Source organism: Rhodnius prolixus, unplaced genomic scaffold (genome assembly GCF_049639745.1).
Source record: "Rhodnius prolixus isolate KJV_2025 unplaced genomic scaffold, Rpr scaffold_2, whole genome shotgun sequence".
Classification (NCBI taxonomy): domain Eukaryota; kingdom Metazoa; phylum Arthropoda; class Insecta; order Hemiptera; family Reduviidae; genus Rhodnius; species Rhodnius prolixus.
In genome coordinates this window covers 6,065,708-6,084,420 of record NW_027411592.1, presented here as the reverse complement: position 1 = coordinate 6,084,420, position 18,713 = coordinate 6,065,708, and the positions used below count along the sequence as shown (strand labels likewise).

General features: G+C 31.8%; 1 protein-coding gene across 1 annotated transcript in view; it reads right to left on the bottom strand.

Annotated features, from left to right (window-relative positions):
- The window catches only part of LOC141448774 (adenylate cyclase type 5-like), a 206,349-nt gene that overhangs the window by 143,649 nt on the left and 43,987 nt on the right, over positions 1-18,713 (bottom strand). Inside the window, exon 2 of the mRNA XM_074117378.1 lies at positions 8,275-8,377. Coding sequence (XP_073973479.1) covers positions 8,275-8,361 — 87 coding nt within the window. The 5' untranslated portion in view covers positions 8,362-8,377. The remainder of the gene's footprint in view (positions 1-8,274; positions 8,378-18,713) is intronic.

Genomic DNA, 18,713 nt, shown 5'->3' with positions numbered 1-18,713 from the left:
AAATTATCAAAAAAACCTTCCATTATTAGTGTAAGACTTTGTATGATTTTTTTTTTTTTAATGTTAATAATTTACGAAGTTAGAAGTGTCAGGGAGTTGTGAGGCTGTAAAATGAAATCCGTTTGAATAAATCACTTGGTCAATATTTTTGCATGAAAAGTAATGGCCACTAGTCAAACGGTGTAAGTATGAGGGAGTGAAGTTTTGATGTATCAGCGGAAATCTGATTAGGGACATCAAGAACTCAGAAGCAGATATCCACTTCCTTCTTGGGAGGAAATTCACCATTAATACTAAATATTTTAAATTTCTTTAAGATTTTCTTCTACACCAATGTCCTCCGACCGTTGAGTAGAAATAACAAATCATTGAATATAAGTGCTTCTAGTAAATCAAAACATGTTAACTTGGATGAGATTTACAGGGTAATTGCAAAATAATTTCCATATGCAAATGTGGATCGACCTATCGAATCAAATATGTATTTAATGTTCTAATTAATTCTATCCACAAACGATTACATGTTTAATCTAATATAACGTTTGCATAAAAAATGATGAGATGTTAATTTGTATTGGAAATTTAGTTTTGAATTTATTACATTCATGTTTCGTGAAAGTATGGCTGATTTTTTTTTTTTTTAATTTTCCATTGTGAAAAGGTAGGATTGACAGTTTCAGATAAATTAGAATTATTGTCGTAAGAACAGTCTTGACTGTTCTAAGCAGATATTTTAATTAATTTCCTAACGTAGTACTGTTTCCTAAAACTAACTTTAAATGAAATAATCAAAACTAAAATGTTAAAAGCATTATTTTTTTAATCTAATATGATTTATTAATTTTAATAGAATTTTAAAAAAGGAATGTACATCTCAGAATATGTAAAACTTAATACCACCTTTTAAATATTTCATTAAAACAAGCAATTGGTGGAAATTCTGTCAAGTTTGGGTTATTTTGTTTTGTGTTCTTAAAATATTTTATATTTATTTTTATTTATGTACTTGTTAGATTTTCTTGGGAGTCACCTGCTGTTACTTCCTCTACAGAAGGATATTTTCAGAAAGAGATTCATTACTTACGCTATCCCCTTCACAAAAACTTACAAGCTAAAAAGCTAAGTACATATAAGGGTTGATTAAATGACAAAAGGTACACAAATCATCAGGTACCCAACATTTCATTCATATTTTAGTTGTAATTTCAAACGTTCGATAAAGCATAGTACTTATTGAGATTTTATAACCATGATATCATTTAAGTAATTTTACAGCATTAAATTTTCATTAATTGAATTTATTAGAAGTCACATACCCTTATGATGGCCATTTTCATCTTCAAAATATTTTCATCAGTAAAGTCTAGCACCCATTTAATTTGCATTGACTGTAATAACATAGGAGGGATCAAACTATTCTTCGTTAAATTTTAAACTAGGTAGTCACCGTTGTAAGAAAGAGCTATTACAATGCCCTCCCAAAGCATCCTACAAATAGCGCCTAAATTATCCAGGAACCCTGAGGGATGTTTTATATTTAATCATTATCCTAAGTTAATTTAGTTCATACAATTAAACTAGGTTATTTCTAACTGTAATTATAAGTTAGTTAGTGTAGTTCTAATATGTATTCGTAATTTCATCCTTTCAATATTTAATTGTGTACTTTATCTCGATTTTCTGTCTCTCTAAAATTATCCCACTCTATGACCAACCTTTAAAGCAACTTCATTTTAATGTTAATACAAAAAAAAAACTGAGAAGAAAATTACTGATTAGTAATCACTAAATTTAATAGATCAAAGAGTAGTAGAGAAAACGTAAGAACTAGTGAGAATTAGCCCCTTGTTCGGCCAGTTTTTCTTGAATCAGAGACCATTAGAAAATGAATCGGCACCATATTGGTGAGAAGTGAGAAAGCTCAGGATAAAGAAGACTAGCGCAAATAATGAAAGAAATACATCGCTGTAAAAGTGAATTTGAAGTATATTTTATAAGTAAGGATGGAAAGAATCAGAGCGCACAGAACTTATTTAGTTCAGAGGATTGATTATTGAATTAGCACTACTAATATCTTTCGTAGGCCAATTTATCTCTACTACTTTCCTCTACTTTTATTATATTAAGCATTTCCAACGGGCCTTTAACTCTGGTACAAACTTGACAATTTTGCTTAACCATTTTAGATATATTGCCTGATTTAACTACATTCCAAAACTTAATACCATTCCACTAAATTCAATGCTTTCTTCAACTGTACTTTGTCCCTCAGTTAAGAGCATTGAACTAAACTATTCCTCTTCTAGAGGAAGCAATGTGATAAAAATTTCGTTTTCAAAGGGAAATCTTAATTTTAGGTCTATTGAATTTGAGAGAGATATTTTAAGCGCTTAGGCTGCTTCGATTTTTCTAAATATTTAAGAAAAATAGATTTTTAGAGGGTTTTGGGTGGTGATGTAAATATAATAAATTTTCCTCAGCAATTACAATGAAGGCAATGTCTGGTAAAGTTATCTTTCACCTAGAAGAGTTGAACATGGTTTAATTAATGAATTTTAAACTTTTTGGGGAAGGTAAATATTTAAATAGTAAAAAAGGTGGGGCTGTAAATCAACAGTTGAAACCCTCTTGGTTTCAGAACTTCCAAAATGTCAGTAGCCAGTAACAGGAGCAAAGTTTTTCTGATTTCATTTATTTAATATTCATGATAATACTGAATTACTTACATTATACTAATTTGTATTGAATAGTAGACAAAACTCCCTCGGAACTAGTATTTCAGTGTAGGAAGATTGAAATTAAAATGATGAAATGGTGGATAAACATAAAAAATATTGATACGAATAACGTCAAATTTATTTCATCCTTTTAACTTCGATCCCTGCGAATGTGCGACAAGCCGTGACGTGGGAGATGGCCTTGCGTTCTCCTTTCTGTTCTTGATAGTATTCTATTTATCTATTTTCTGGCAAAATTGAGTCCATGCTGCTGTATTCTAACTGAAAGGATGTGGTTGTAATGTAGGGGAACCGTCCTCACTGGCTCAAAATGAACGGCGCTCTCGTGATTCTACCATCAGCTTCACTTTTTACACAAATCTTTCTCATCGGGTAGTAGGCCTGATTTAATCCATTTTTTTTGTACAGATTGTCGAAATAAACCCTTTTTAATGTTTAAAATCACTAGCTTTGGTTTTGTTTTTTTTTAATTTCAAGTTGGCATTTCGCTTGCTCGGCTTGTGTGGATCGGCAGTTTGTGGAATTCTCTGTCTTAGAAGTTAAACTGAAGTGTTCTGTTACTGGTATGATAAACCGAGTTTGTAGTTAACGTGACCTCAATAGGATAGGCTTAGGTTTGGCACTACCTGAACTCGGGTGTTATAACCATAATTTCCTTACTAGCCAAGAAGGTAGGTAAAGTTCATCAACGATGCTGTTTTATCAAGGGTTTATACATTTGTATAACATAAAAATATCTGTGGGAAGTGGACAGTATGGAAGAAATGCGGTCAATTCTTCTGAGAACCTGAACTTCTGGGTACACTAAACTGCAGTTCACATTAGGTACATTTGTTGTTTACATAAAAATTACACTTATACACTATATTGCAGTGCAAAACATTCATCACACAGTTAAAATAAATTCGAGAGTGCGCTAGATTCAAATGAGTGGTCTCTTTTACAGTAATGTAAAACCTGTATCTATCGTTTGAAATACTTCTTTTCAGATCCACCTAATCGTAATTTTTAAATTAAAATAAGACTATCATTTTTTCTATCACTTTTCAAGTAATTTCGAAAGAAGTAGCGGAATAGCTATGCAGCATAAAAGTAAATAACCAGCTATTTTTTCAGGCGACAGTTATAATGTCCTGTTAGGATACGCAGGATTCGAACTGGCGAGCTGAGATCGCGGATCTCCCACATACAAAGCCACGCTACCATCAGACCAACAGCCGCCCCTTGATGCATTATTGATTAGAAGTCATTATTAACCAAACACATGATATAATCCAACATAGACGATACTTTGATTAAATTCATATTTGATGCTTTAGAACAACAATTTAATTTAGTTTAATTTAATTTAGTTTGCCCTACACCTGCATTATGCTTGGAGTGCAATAGTTTATTTATACCATAAATTACAGAATGTACAGTGCATTAGGCCTACCCACTTTCCTGTGCATGTAAATGTGATTGCTCAAGTTACATGGTTACTCAAGTTAGGCACAAAAAGTTTATTTTCTTTTAACGTTGTACCTGGTTAATAAATTACATTGCTGTATAATACATTTGAGATAAACTCAGTTTTTCTATGGTTTTATCGTAAACAAAAGTTCTTTTCAGCTATTGTTTACTCTTTATTATAAAATGATCCCCATTCTGTTGAATGAGTCTAATTTTACTCAAGTCATCTCAAGCCTACGAAGGGATAAAAACAATAAATAGAATCTCTCTTCTCTTCTCTCAGCGAGAGTAAAAATGCTGGAGAACAGAAGCCCAAATGTAAGCATTAAATTAGTAATTTATTTCGTTTTTTCGGCAGCGATGATAATTTAAAAGAGTCAAGATGATTAAAAGCAATAAAATGTGAGGAGGATATCCAATGTGAGCTCAAATAAATAAATGGAGAAATTTTCAGGTTCTATTTAATCTTCCGATTGTAAACGCTGGCAATTTAATAATTTATATCAGACTTGCTTTTATTCCTTTTCAAAAGTCGGCTAAATTTTCTACCTCAAGTTCTGTTGTAAAATTTCTTCCGTGAGATGTTGATACTAGTTTACTTTGACTTGGAAAATTCAACTTTCTTTTTGCTTTGAAAGAAAACCCACACTGAATATTTAAAAGCGGAGTAAAAGGAACCTCAGAAAACGTTCTTTTGTAAATTTTTCTTCTGTTTTGATTTTTTCAAAACATAATAAAAAAACTGTATTAAAACATTCACACGAATCTTCTTACTTTGTAACCATAGCGTTTGCACAAAATGCTACTTCGATCATTATGCTACATGTTCCCGTAATTATTTTGTTTAATTATTTTATTAAAGAAAGTGTTACGCCACAGTTTCGCCAAATCTAAAATAATTGGTTTTTAAAAAGTTTTAAAACCTTTAGATGAGGTCATTTTATAGGCAGGTTTCCATTTATGTTTCATAACTGCCTCAAACGGGTTTTCATGGGAACGTGATTCAAATAAATCTACTTGAAGCAAATGTTTTAGGGACCATTTATGAGAGAGAGAGACCATTTTCATCCAAGTGTCACTACTGTTTATCAAAAACTAGTTGTGTGCCCCGGTAGCTCCTAAACCGACAACAATTACATCTTTATAAACTAGGTTGTTATTATTTTTATTACCAATCTTTGTATAATAAATTTTGATCTTTTCATAAATTTAAGGTAATTAAATTGTTTTATGATAAACTCCCTTGAACCAACTTTGGTCAAAACAAAAAATAAATAGTACTTATCTTTGCCTTTGCTTTGTGAAAGTGTTTGGTTAATAACATACGTTCAAGCGATCAATTCTTTCTGATTACCCGTCAAGAGCGGAGGACTTAGAGGATTAAACCCAAACTTTCCGTTTTTTATTTCTGAGGAGCACACATTTACACACAAACTCAGCACAACTTGTAAAAACCACTTTTTTGGACGATAAGAATCTGGCGCAATGTGTACATCCGATTATTCACGTGAGATAATCTAAACAAGAAAAGGATGTAATTAAAATTACTGAGCTAGCATTTTTCGTGGATTTGATTTAAGAATATGTTATTTCATTCTTTTCTTTGAATATAACATATGTGCAATAGTAGAAACTGTCTGATAAAAATTAATTCCATAACTAAGACATAGAGCCTGGGAAGGCTGCTCTGGACTCCCCAGAATGTTTCCATCCAACTTGTAGCAAGTGAGGAATCACAATTATTCAACTAGACAAGATGAAAGTTATCAACTAAATTTTTTACAATGTGTTTATTTTTTTGTATTCTCGTCAGCTGTGCAGAGTAGATTTTCAAATTTACTTAATAACGCAATGAAACTGTTTTTTAATTGTTTATTTTTTACTTGAGTGCCAACTTTTGAATCTGCAGATTCTTCTACTTCTTCTTTATTCCGATTCTTTATCAGTTTTCATTTTCAAGACACCCTTTATATCTTTCAATAACCAATACTATCTTAGCCACGGTAGCTGAGGTGGAACTTTGGTAGGTAACATACATTTCCGTAAAACAGGCAATTTAGAAAATTTCTCGCCATGCTAATTCCCTTAAGCGAAATAGGAAAAAAAAACAATTGGAAGCACTAAATTGTACAAAATCACGCAATTTTTTCTTTCAGTAAACAACTATATATTATATAAAAATATTTTACAGCTGCTGAAGTGCGTCGCTGAATTGGCAGGAAATCTTACTTCGAACATTCTTGTGCTTCAACAGAAAGATGAACATTTTTCTTACATTTCGCACCTGGTGCTGAAAGAAGCTTACATTCCACGTTCAATCACCTCCTCTCTAAATTTATTGAATTAAATATAAGCCAGTCCTCGCAGACTCAGCTCTTTCATTCCTTTACTTGATTAATTTCTAATGTGATTAATTAATTCATGACGTTGTAACTTTTTTTTAAGTACGAAGCGAAATCTCCCAACTTTCTAGATTCCACTATTGGCATATTTTAAATCGTGTAGATCTGTTCTTTGGCGTAAAAAAAGTCAAAAGGGATATTAACGAATACGTTATGGAGAGGAGTGTAGTTAAGGGGGAGTTTTAATAAACAGCACAAAACTGTACCGGATTAACAGAAGAACTTACTGATTTTTCTACGTCCACATCAGCTTAAAAAAAAAAAAAAAATTGAACCCAAAATACTGATTTAAAAACTCAACCCATTTTCCCTTACTGTGTACATTACCATTACACATACAATCTTATTTGGTTAAAGCTTACTTGGTTTTAGCAACAATGTAAGACAAATGTATCACTTTATTTACTTGGGAGGACATAAAAATGTTGTTATGGATTGTAGTTAAATGATAGAAGATGATATTACAAATAGATTACGAAATAAATGACCTGAGAATGGATAGCAATAAAATGTATTAAATGCCGACTTAAGTGGTGCTATCTACGTCATTATTTGTATAACTTCTTTTTATGTCTCTATTATATATTGCCATGTTTATTTTATTAACAATCTCAATCTTCCAAATTTATTTATTTATAAGGAACGCTGTATATTTACAATTTTTTTTTTTATTGTAGTAGTACTTTTCTATACTTTTCTCATACTGAGACAATCTATAAGAGATAAATTGTCCTTTCCTCCACGGCCTTAAACCACAACATGAAAATGTCCTTACAATCAATGAACAATTCAGAAGAAATTGTTTATACTGACCTAAATGTATGTGACAATCAAGATTCCAGCAGCCACTTACTTTTTATATTGGCAAATGATAAATAAATAATTTACAACATTTATTTTACACTTTCATTGCTTCTTTATTTTTATGTGTAATGCCTTTTTCAATATTAATATTCAATCTATTTTTCTTTAACACAGAATGCATAATCGAGGAAATGTTACTAAAATGTTTTATATTTAAATAGGTTAATTACTATACTATTTTAAATGTATAAATTTATAGAGTGCACTTCTACTACATAGCAGAACTTACGGCGAGTCTAATATCTTCTTTCGTTGAATGCTATAGTTGTGGTAGGTCTCTATTTAGATTGGGGGCACTATCAGAAGTGACATGTAATTATTATTATTTTATTTATTGCTTTGAAGAACATTATGCCATATAAGCAAGGAATTGTGTTATAAAAAAAATTAAAATAAATACAATATTCCAATTATCTCATAAAATGAAAAACTAAAGAAATAATAAACTTCAAGTGACATGTAATGAAGTTTAAAAGTATTTGTTCCTCATAATAATTTGAAGTTCCTAATGCGATAGATATTGCATGTAGTTATTTATTTTGTTTATTCAATTATTAAACCAAAGTAGTATGTTTCATTCACTCCTCAGCTACAATTAATAATTATCGCAATAAAGGTAATTTTTACTAAAATTTTGCATTATATCATTTCGTTTCTTCAAATTTTGCGGGCGCCCAGCTTAGAATTAAAATTTATAAAAAATGAGATCGCCTGCAGTTCAAGCAGATAACGACCAGATAAAGTACTGTTTCTCTATTAATACGAATCTGAACATATAGCAAGTAACGTAAATCTAGGAATATCAAGAAAACACATACCTCCTCAGTAATATTTTTCCTTGAAACCTTCAAGCTAAGTCGTTTCTTCCATTGTCTCCTCCCAATCATAGGAGAATCAGACGCCATTACACATCCTTTTATTCTGAAATTAAATTCAATAATAATTAATTCTATGTTGAATTTTCAATTTAATACTACCTACTTATTGACTGCCACTATAAAATTAAACTGAAATTAATTCACAATAATCCAGGAAAAATGTGAAAATAGTGTTCTATGCTCTAGTGCTGCAATAGTCATAGTTTTAATCGTGCGTCAGTTGTCAAATTGCTCAAATCTTGTGAGAATTCCTGGTCTGGAATTGGCTAGTTATTTAATGTTTAGATGTAAGGAGCTGCAGTCTGCTTTTAATCAAGCAGTATGACACATAGTCATAGTCTGATATTTTTGTCTGCTTACTTTGATTTTCCATCCCCATATTCAAGAAAATTTAGATATTGTCGAGTAGAGGAGAGTGGCTAGATTTGCGGTTGTAAAGTTTTGAGAGTTTGGATGAATGGAAGATATGAAGCAGGTATTAGAGAATAGGTTCAGAAAGTTTAAAATTTCCTTTATCTCTGACTGTTCAACAATCTCCAATACATCTATTTCTTGTAGAAGTATTAGATGTATGAAACTCTAATATTAATGAAACCTTAGACTGACCATGCTAGATTCGCTTTAGAGCAAATTATATCCAGTCCAAATCTTTGACATAATAATATCCTTTCTTTGATTTCAAAAATTTGCAAAACCAACCTACATTAAACTGTGCAAGTTGTAAAGAAAAAGAATTTAACCATTGTCACATAAATTCCGAACCTTGTCACAAACATGACTTAACATTCTGACTTAAACAAGCTACTAATTAGAGACTATCTTAGAGCAAGCATTTTAAAAAAATATATATATTACGAAAGTTCACAACAAACTAGGAAGCATCATCTTGTCTTTTCTTATGAACTCTGAGAATCCTGCCAGAGTTTGACCAATAATCCGCTGTCAGAGGTTGAGTAACTTCTTCGCAAGCTGATTCAAGTCAAGGAGTCAAGCCAGTTCACTATCAACACTTATTTATTACTTTATTTATAAGTGTAGATATAAATAATATAAATCAATGTTTTAAAAAATCCGTGTTAAGAAAAATTGCCTATTAAAGTTATAATAACTCCTACATATGGTACATCAATATAATATAAAAAGCAATCTTTTTCCAATTTATTGTTATTTTTCATTCGTACAGGTTGTTACAGCTTTTTTTTGTTATATTTTCTTTTATTAAAAACAGGAAATAACGTGTGAGGTAGCACCGGAAACACCTGGGCCCTCTCCCAGCTCATCACTTCGGGTGAACATCACATGACGTCAAGGAAAGATATTATCGCCTCTTTTTTAAAGCATCATTTCTATAAGAAATCGATCAACCCATGATATTTCATTTACATTTACAATACATACTCAAAACAATCTGGTATGAATACGCTTTCTTATTGTCTGAACTAATTTGGCACTTCTGTCAGCAGCTGGAGAAGCCGCTCATTCATTATGGAAAATGTAAGTTTAGTATGGATTCTAAAATAAATGTAAGTTTATTAAAATTGAATGGCGAAATTAATAATTTAAAAAAAGAAAATACGCAACTAAAAAAAGAAATAATTACACTTAAACAGCAGTGTAATGATGCTCTCCAACTAACTTACTATGATGGAATTAAAATATCGAACATTCCAAAAAAAGAAGGAGAAAATATTATGTTCATATTTAAAACTATTTGCGAGGCTGTTGGCTTTGATTTTGCAGAAAGTAAAATACATTCCTTTTATCGCATTAATAATAAATCACTTTTGGGCCCGATAGTTGTAAAATTTGTGAGACTCTCGGATAAGGTGGAGTTTTTGAGGTTGAAAAAAGAAAAACAAGAATTATTAACAACCGAATTATTCTCTGTACAGCCTTCGACACCTATATATATCTCGGAGTTACTTTCTCCTTACAATGCAAAACTTTTTAAAAATTTAAAAGTAGTTCAGAGCAAGTGCAACCTTAAATATATTTGGTTTAAGAACAATAAAATTATGGTACGCGAAACAGAAAATTCTCCAGTTATATTTATTCGCCGACAAGAAGATATTAAGAAAATACTACGGAAACACTACGATTTTTCATCGGAAGCAGAATTCTCTAATGAAGAAATAGATGACACCAGAACTGACACACCGGAAGCTAGCAGAAGGGAGAGGGCTAACAAACGTAAGCGTCATTCTCGAGTTACTTTGTCACAAGGTTCGTTGGATTCTTTTTTATCGAAAATAAAAAACAAGTAAAAGATCACTACTGTCACAAAAGCTGTAATATAGATGATACATTGTTTAAAATAATATTTTGGAATATTGAAGGTTATAATAAGCTATTTAATTTAGATCGTGAATTAATTAAATTTTTACTGACTAATACAATAATATGTTTTTCAGAAACCTTTGTTTATTCTGACAGCTTCAGTAAACCACATTGGCTGTCTAATTATACTGTATTTATGTCTAAAGCCTTAAAAACTAAGGATAAAGGAAGGCCAAGTGGTGGTTTAATGACGTTTGTCAATAAGGATAAATGTGACAACATATCATTATTAACTTCTACCCATCTGAACTTAACCGTTAGTTTTGTGATCAATTCTTTAACAATCGTAGTTGGTAACTTTTATTGGCGCCCTGATTTGGATTCAGATATGTGCATTGTGTCATTAGAAGATGTACTATTCAATATAAAAAGCCGTGGTAATTTAGAAAATGTTATTTTGGGCGGGGATTTCAATGCAAGAATAGGGAATATGAATCAATTGGAGGAAGGTATGCTAGATGGAAGCAGATTATCAAGTAGTAGGGACTCACTCGATCTCATTCATACCACGAGAGGTAGCAGATTAGTCAGTTATATGGAAGAAAATGGGTATTTGGTCCTGAATGGCAGGACATTCAGTGACAAGATCTCTCAGTACTCGAATTTTTCTGCCAGGGGTATGAGCATTGTGGACACAGTTTGGATTTCACTGGATTTAGTGGACGTGATACATGATATGGTAGTTTCGAGCCAGTCCGAACTTTCTTCTCATTTGCCTTTATTGCTGTCATTAAATTTGGGTGTTGGACCGATTGAGAACAAATGTGGTGACAAAATTGAAAAGTATTCTCTTTGTACGAGCGAAGAAAACAAAATTAAATATGTAAAATTTTTAAATCAAACAAATCACATTTATTTTAACTCAAATGATGTAAATTTACTTTATGAAAATTTAACAAGCTGTTTCTTGCATTGTGCACTTACTTCCGGTTTAATCAAATATAGAAAATACAGGCCTTCTAACAGGCTTGAGGGGGACAAAAGGTGGTACAATGAGAATTGTAGGAGTGCGAAAAGAAATGTTAAAAGTTCTTTTAAAGATTTAAAGTTAAGTCGCTATGCCCACGATAAATACCTTGAATTCACCAAAAGTAGAAAGTTATATAGAAATATAATTAATCAAGCAAAAAAGAATTATTATAATCAGTTACTAGAAAACCTGTCAAATACCAGAGACGCCAAACAATTCTGGCATTCGTTAAAACAATTTAGACCAAATGTTTTTTTGGACATCCCGGTCTCAACAGAAGAATTCTTGGCCTTCTATAGACACATTTACTCTGATCGATTATCTGTTGATACGTGTCATTTTGTTAATTCTGATCTTACATTAGACAGTAACATCACTTTACTTGAATTACAGTCAGCCATTGCAGCTAGTAAACAAGGTAAAGCTACAGGTTCGGACCACTTGCCATATGAACTGTACAAAATTATGCCGGCTAATTGGGAACACTATCTTCTAAATTTATTTAATTGCATTTTAAACAAGGAAATAGTGCCTAAAAGTTGGGGGGAAGTTCTGATTTTCCACTTGTACAAAAAAGGAGACCCCAAAGATCCAAATTCCTACAGAGGAATCGCTTTAATAAATACTGTAGTAAAGCTGTTTACATCTATATTAGCACAAAGGATCATTAAATGGGCAGATTTGAACAAAGTTCTTCCAGAAGAACAAAATGGTTTTCGGCCTGGCAGAGGTTGCATAGATTGCATATTTATATTAAATTCTGCTATTAATATTTCATTTCAGAAAAAGAAGGGAACTCTTTTTGCGAGTTTTATTGACTTCAAACGGGCGTTTGATTCGCTGGATTACTCCAAGTTATGGCCTAAGTTGTACCACTATGGAGTAAGTAGTAAAGTTATAAAAACCCTAATAAGTTTATATGATAACGCTGTACTTGTCTTGAAGAATGGAACAAAAGATGAAACTGTGAACATCACGAAGGGCGTTTTGCAGGGAGACTCTTTAAGTCCCTTGTTATTCTCCCTTTTTACTTGCGATTTGTTATCTCATTTTACAGGCTGTAGTCCCTTAGGAATTCATCTTGGTACTAGCAAAGAACTGGTTGGGGTACTCTACGCGGATGACCTCGTTCTCCTTGATAATTGCTGGTTGGGTGCTCAGAAGAAATTAAACACTTTATCAAACTATTGTGATACGAACTTATTGACAGTTAATGTCTCTAAAACAAAAGTAGTAATATTTAAGAAAGGGGGCTCTTCGAGGAATTGTAAGTCACTTTATTACAATGGAGAAAAATTAGAATTTTGTAAATCATTCAACTATTTAGGTGTTCCCTTCTTTTCTTCGGGAAAATTTTCTTTGACAGCGGATGCTTTTGTCAAAAAAGCCAATTTAGCATCAAGTAAAGTGAGAGACATTTTAGTAAGATCAAAGTCTGAGTCGTTGGAGACCAAGTCAGAGTTGTTGAGGTCCTTGGTAAAATCGGTACTATTGTATTGTGCGGAAGTGTGGGGCCCTTCGTATCATCAAAAGTTAGAAGTTGTTGCACTCAGATTCTATAAATCGATTTTTCATTTGGCTCGTAATACCCCTAATCATTTTGTCCGTTTAGAAACGGGAACTAGTCGTATAGAAAATGAGATTCTTATAAAAATGGTTAAATGGTGGCAAAAAGTCCAAATTATGAGTGACGTTCGCCTCCCAAAACTTTGCATGAACAAACTGTCGGAGTTAAGTGAAAATGGCCGTAATAACAATACTAAGTATAACTGGCTTACGCAATTAAGAGAGAAACTGGCCACAATTGGAGCAACTTTTATATTGGAAAATAAAAATTCTAACTCTTTTAAATCTGATTTAAGGTGTATATCTGAAAGAATCAGGAATCACACTTTGTCGGAAGATATAAATTTAGTTATCAACTCTCGCTTCAATAGTAATTATAGATTAATCAGTAGTCTGACAGGAATAGAAAACTATTTAAAACTTAGAAATAATGTGAGCAAACAAAGTTTGATTATCCAGCTACGATTGTGCCAGCCTAAATACTTCAGAGTTTTGTTTAAAGGTGAACTGCATCGCTTTGGCGAAGATAACTGCCAAATTTGTAATTTAGAGAGTGCAGACGACCTTTACCATTTTCTATTAAATTGTCCCATGTATAGGAATAGTAGAGAGAAATATCTTAATAAATATATCTGTAGCAATAGTGATCAGATTTCAAATGTTGCTCGATTGTTAGAAATCAATGATATATCCCAAATTAACGATATTTACCATTTTATTTGTCAGGCTTTAAAGATTAGAAAATTTATTATAGATATGCAACAAATAGTTGATTGATTTCTGAAAACACAGATGGCTCTTGCCCTTGAAAGATGTGTATACACGTGTCTATGCATCCAGTATATTATATTTTATTTTCTTTCTACTATTTCAATGAGGAACACTCTGTTAGTTATTATTTTGATTCTATTTCTTTTTCTTTTATTTTATTATTATTGTTATTATTGGCTTCAGTCATCATTTTTATGTATAATAATAAGTAGTATTTTAGTTCTTAAATAAAATAAGTAATTAATTGTATTTAGTTTTCTCTATTAGTAATGATTCTTTTTCTTTATTAATAAATTCATTTGCATTGTTATTTTCTTTGAGTATGTAATTGTAATATATAATTTGTAGACCAGACTCACTGGCTGTAAAATTTTGTATTTTAAAAGCCAAATAAATATCTAATCTAATCTAATCTAATCTAATCTAATTCTATGTTGAATTTTCAATTTAATACTACCTACTTATTGACTGCCACTATAAAATTAAACTGAAATTAATTCACAATAATCCAGGAAAAATGTGAAAATAGTGTTCTATGCTCTAGTGCTGCAATAGTCATAGTTTTAATCGTGCGTCAGTTGTCAAATTGCTCAAATCTTGTGAGAATTCCTGGTCTGGAATTGGCTAGTTATTTAATGTTTAGATGTAAGGAGCTGCAGTCTGCTTTTAATCAAGCAGTATGACACATAGTCATAGTCTGATATTTTTGTCTGCTTACTTTGATTTTCCATCCCCATATTCAAGAAAATTTAGATATTGTCGAGTAGAGGAGAGTGGCTAGATTTGCGGTTGTAAAGTTTTGAGAGTTTGGATGAATGGAAGATATGAAGCAGGTATTAGAGAATAGGTTCAGAAAGTTTAAAATTTCCTTTATCTCTGACTGTTCAACAATCTCCAATACATCTATTTCTTGTAGAAGTATTAGATGTATGAAACTCTAATATTAATGAAACCTTAGACTGACCATGCTAGATTCGCTTTAGAGCAAATTATATCCAGTCCAAATCTTTGACATAATAATATCCTTTCTTTGATTTCAAAAATTTGCAAAACCAACCTACATTAAACTGTGCAAGTTGTAAAGAAAAAGAATTTAACCATTGTCACATAAATTCCGAACCTTGTCACAAACATGACTTAACATTCTGACTTAAACAAGCTACTAATTAGAGACTATCTTAGAGCAAGCATTTTAAAAAAATATATATATTACGAAAGTTCACAACAAACTAGGAAGCATCATCTTGTCTTTTCTTATGAACTCTGAGAATCCTGCCAGAGTTTGACCAATAATCCGCTGTCAGAGGTTGAGTAACTTCTTCGCAAGCTGATTCAAGTCAAGGAGTCAAGCCAGTTCACTATCAACACTTATTTATTACTTTATTTATAAGTGTAGATATAAATAATATAAATCAATGTTTTAAAAAATCCGTGTTAAGAAAAATTGCCTATTAAAGTTATAATAACTCCTACATATGGTACATCAATATAATATAAAAAGCAATCTTTTTCCAATTTATTGTTATTTTTCATTCGTACAGGTTGTTACAGCTTTTTTTTGTTATATTTTCTTTTATTAAAAACAGGAAATAACGTGTGAGGTAGCACCGGAAACACCTGGGCCCTCTCCCAGCTCATCACTTCGGGTGAACATCACATGACGTCAAGGAAAGATATTATCGCCTCTTTTTTAAAGCATCATTTCTATAAGAAATCGATCAACCCATGATATTTCATTTACATTTACAATACATACTCAAAACAATCTGGTATGAATACGCTTTCTTATTGTCTGAACTAATTTGGCACTTCTGTCAGCAGCTGGAGAAGCCGCTCATTCATTATGGAAAATGTTTGCCTGCAAATTGAGAAGGATCGTTAATATGTGCGTAAACAAACTGTTGAGAAAAAGAAAATATTACATTTCTAAAAAATAAATCTAATCTTGGTAAGATAAAAGTTAAAAGTAGATGTAGTGTGTATGTAGCAAAATTTAGTTTGGATTTTAGATGGAGCCTGTTTACTTTTTCATTGTTGAAACTAGATATTTTAGTCGTTATCACTGTTGGAAAAAGCCTGTTGCCTTAGCAACTCCAGAGCAATATCAGTTTTTACAATTCAATATGATAACTGAATGTAAATAAATTGGTATTCGTTTTTATTTCATTCCTTCTTTTTAAAAATGATTGATGTAATTTTGTAATAATAAAAAGATTTTTGTAAATATTGTAATGTTGTTTTAAACTCTTTTTTTTAAACCTGCGAAAATTTATTGAAAAAGACAAAAATGACATTCTTTACTCCAAAGAAACGCGATAAGTGTGAATGGACAATAAGAATCTGTTGGCTGTTGGATGCGTTCGACCATTATTCTCATCACGTCACTTTCAAACTAGTTCTTATTTATCTGAACATTTATTTAAGAGGCATAAATCTAGCGTCGCGATGCTGACATCTCCGATATTTTGGCTCCTATCGTTACGAGTCAAATCTGGCAGGTTCTAACAACATTCAGCCAGTCAGCTCCTTTAGCCTTACTGGAAACTGGTTTCTTTGCTATTTCCTCTCGGATCCTAAGTTAATTTTTCTTGGCGCTTGATAAATAAACCGATGTAGCTCAAACTGAACGTAACGGTCGGCATGATTATTTTTCAAACACGTTACAATGATCATCAACCATTGCTTCTTAATGAATGAATTCTCTTTAAGATAGAGAAGTGGGCAATAAGATAATCTAGGTTGTGAATCGGAGTTATCCCAACCACCGGTCACCCGATTTTATTAAAACTTCCTCAGAGAGACGTGTAGAAGGAATACATTCCCTTCCTAAAACCCAATCTCAGATGTCTTAATTAGAAAAAAGAGAAGTCTTAACTGAAACTAGTAGAGGATCAACATCCTGTGTTGGTCGCAATGCATTAACAAAAAACATCTCCACAGAAATTAAGATTGTCTTCACCTCTTCCCTCTCGCAGCAAATTGAAGGTTGTATACTCTGTATGAATATCGTCTTAAGCCTCTACACAGGAGAATTTGCCCTCATGGAGGCATGCAAGCCAAACTACTCGAACAACACTTCTCTGACAACGCAACAGTCAAAAAAAAAAAACGTAGGGTCTGCAAACGCTACATAGCGTTACATGGGGTTTACATAGAGCTGATGTGTAAAAGCACAGTAGATGTGGGAAAGCATATTGCACCTAGTCACTCCAAACCCTTCATTCACGCTTACTCTGGAAAATTATTACATTATACCTACAAACAGTGCAGCCATAACAAATATTCTAGATCTTAATGTACTTGGCTTGCAGCCGTCTCTTTTTAATGATAGATCTGAAGCGAGAGTAATTCCAAAACGAAACACCAAGTTTGCATTCAAAGAAATGAAAATGCCTTATTTTTATTGATTTATATTGAGACTGAGTCCAAATATAATTAGTTAATACTTTACCTTCTTAGGAATGGCCTTAGTAACTTAAGTAACTTTCCTTTTAATTAAGTTTCCTTTGCTTATTATTTCCTTTTATAGTATATATATTACTTTCATTATTGTGTATATAATTAAATTATGTCATATTTAGGTTTTGCAAGTATTTCTCCTATCAAAAACAATATGTATGGGAATGATACAGAACACTTTTAGATAAATTCCAATTAAGTATCAGGTAATATTTGCAATAATAGCTTTAACTACATATTCAGATCTTTCTTTGACCGAGAGGTCTTTGATGGGCCAGTAAACCTTAATCTAATAAAGGAGTTTAAAGGGAGTTCTTTTGATTTTCCCGTTGGAGAAGGTCGGTGATACGGAGATAATGAAATTTATTTCTTTGTCAAATGTATTTATGCAAAATGAAAAATTAAAACTTTTGTTTAAGCTTACAAAAGCTATAATAAAAGCTTATTTAAATTTAATAATTTCGGAATCATTAAATTTAATAACCAATTATATGGAAGCACAGCTTAATGAAGAAGATCCGCTGGAAATTTGCAAGTCGTTGAGCATTCGGAGAGATCAGGATTTCAAACATCTGGGTTAGATGCTTTCGTCTAGAAACAATGATCGGCCAGGATATCGGAAGGAGAAACAAGAGAGCTGGTCAGGTACATGGATCTATGACCAGAGCTGTTAACAATATCCTGACTCCAATTTTCTCTTTTAAATATTTTTTGGATGCTATTGGTTCCTAGAAGAACCATTAATGAATGATTTTGAGTTTGTGAAGTTGAAGGAGAACAATATTTCTCCATCTTCACATCGATGGCCCCCTTTTTTTTTCTAAACACTAGCATAATTTCTATGAAGCATTATTAAAAAACAATTTTTCAGACATTTTATCTTTAAATTTATATATTGTCGTTCTTATTTAGAAGAATATAACATATTAAAATATATCCTGGATATAACCAACCACATTTTAACAATAAAAAAGTAATATAAATACCTTTTTTATTATCTTCACCATTAAATACAAATAATTTAAATTTATTGACTGACTACTTGGCATCAATGAGGTTCTGCTTACAGAAACTTAGCCATCGCACAAAATTTATGTATCGTCATTGCATCTGCTCCTTCAGTCAATTCCTATAATGCAAATTATTCTCAAATAGAACAGCACGAATGTTTACAAAACCCCAGTCTTTCTTTCTCCATAATTTTAATAAACCTAGAAAATAATATAATGAAAAGAATTCAGTAGTAAAATTGCGAAAAGCGATTGTGCTGGTAATG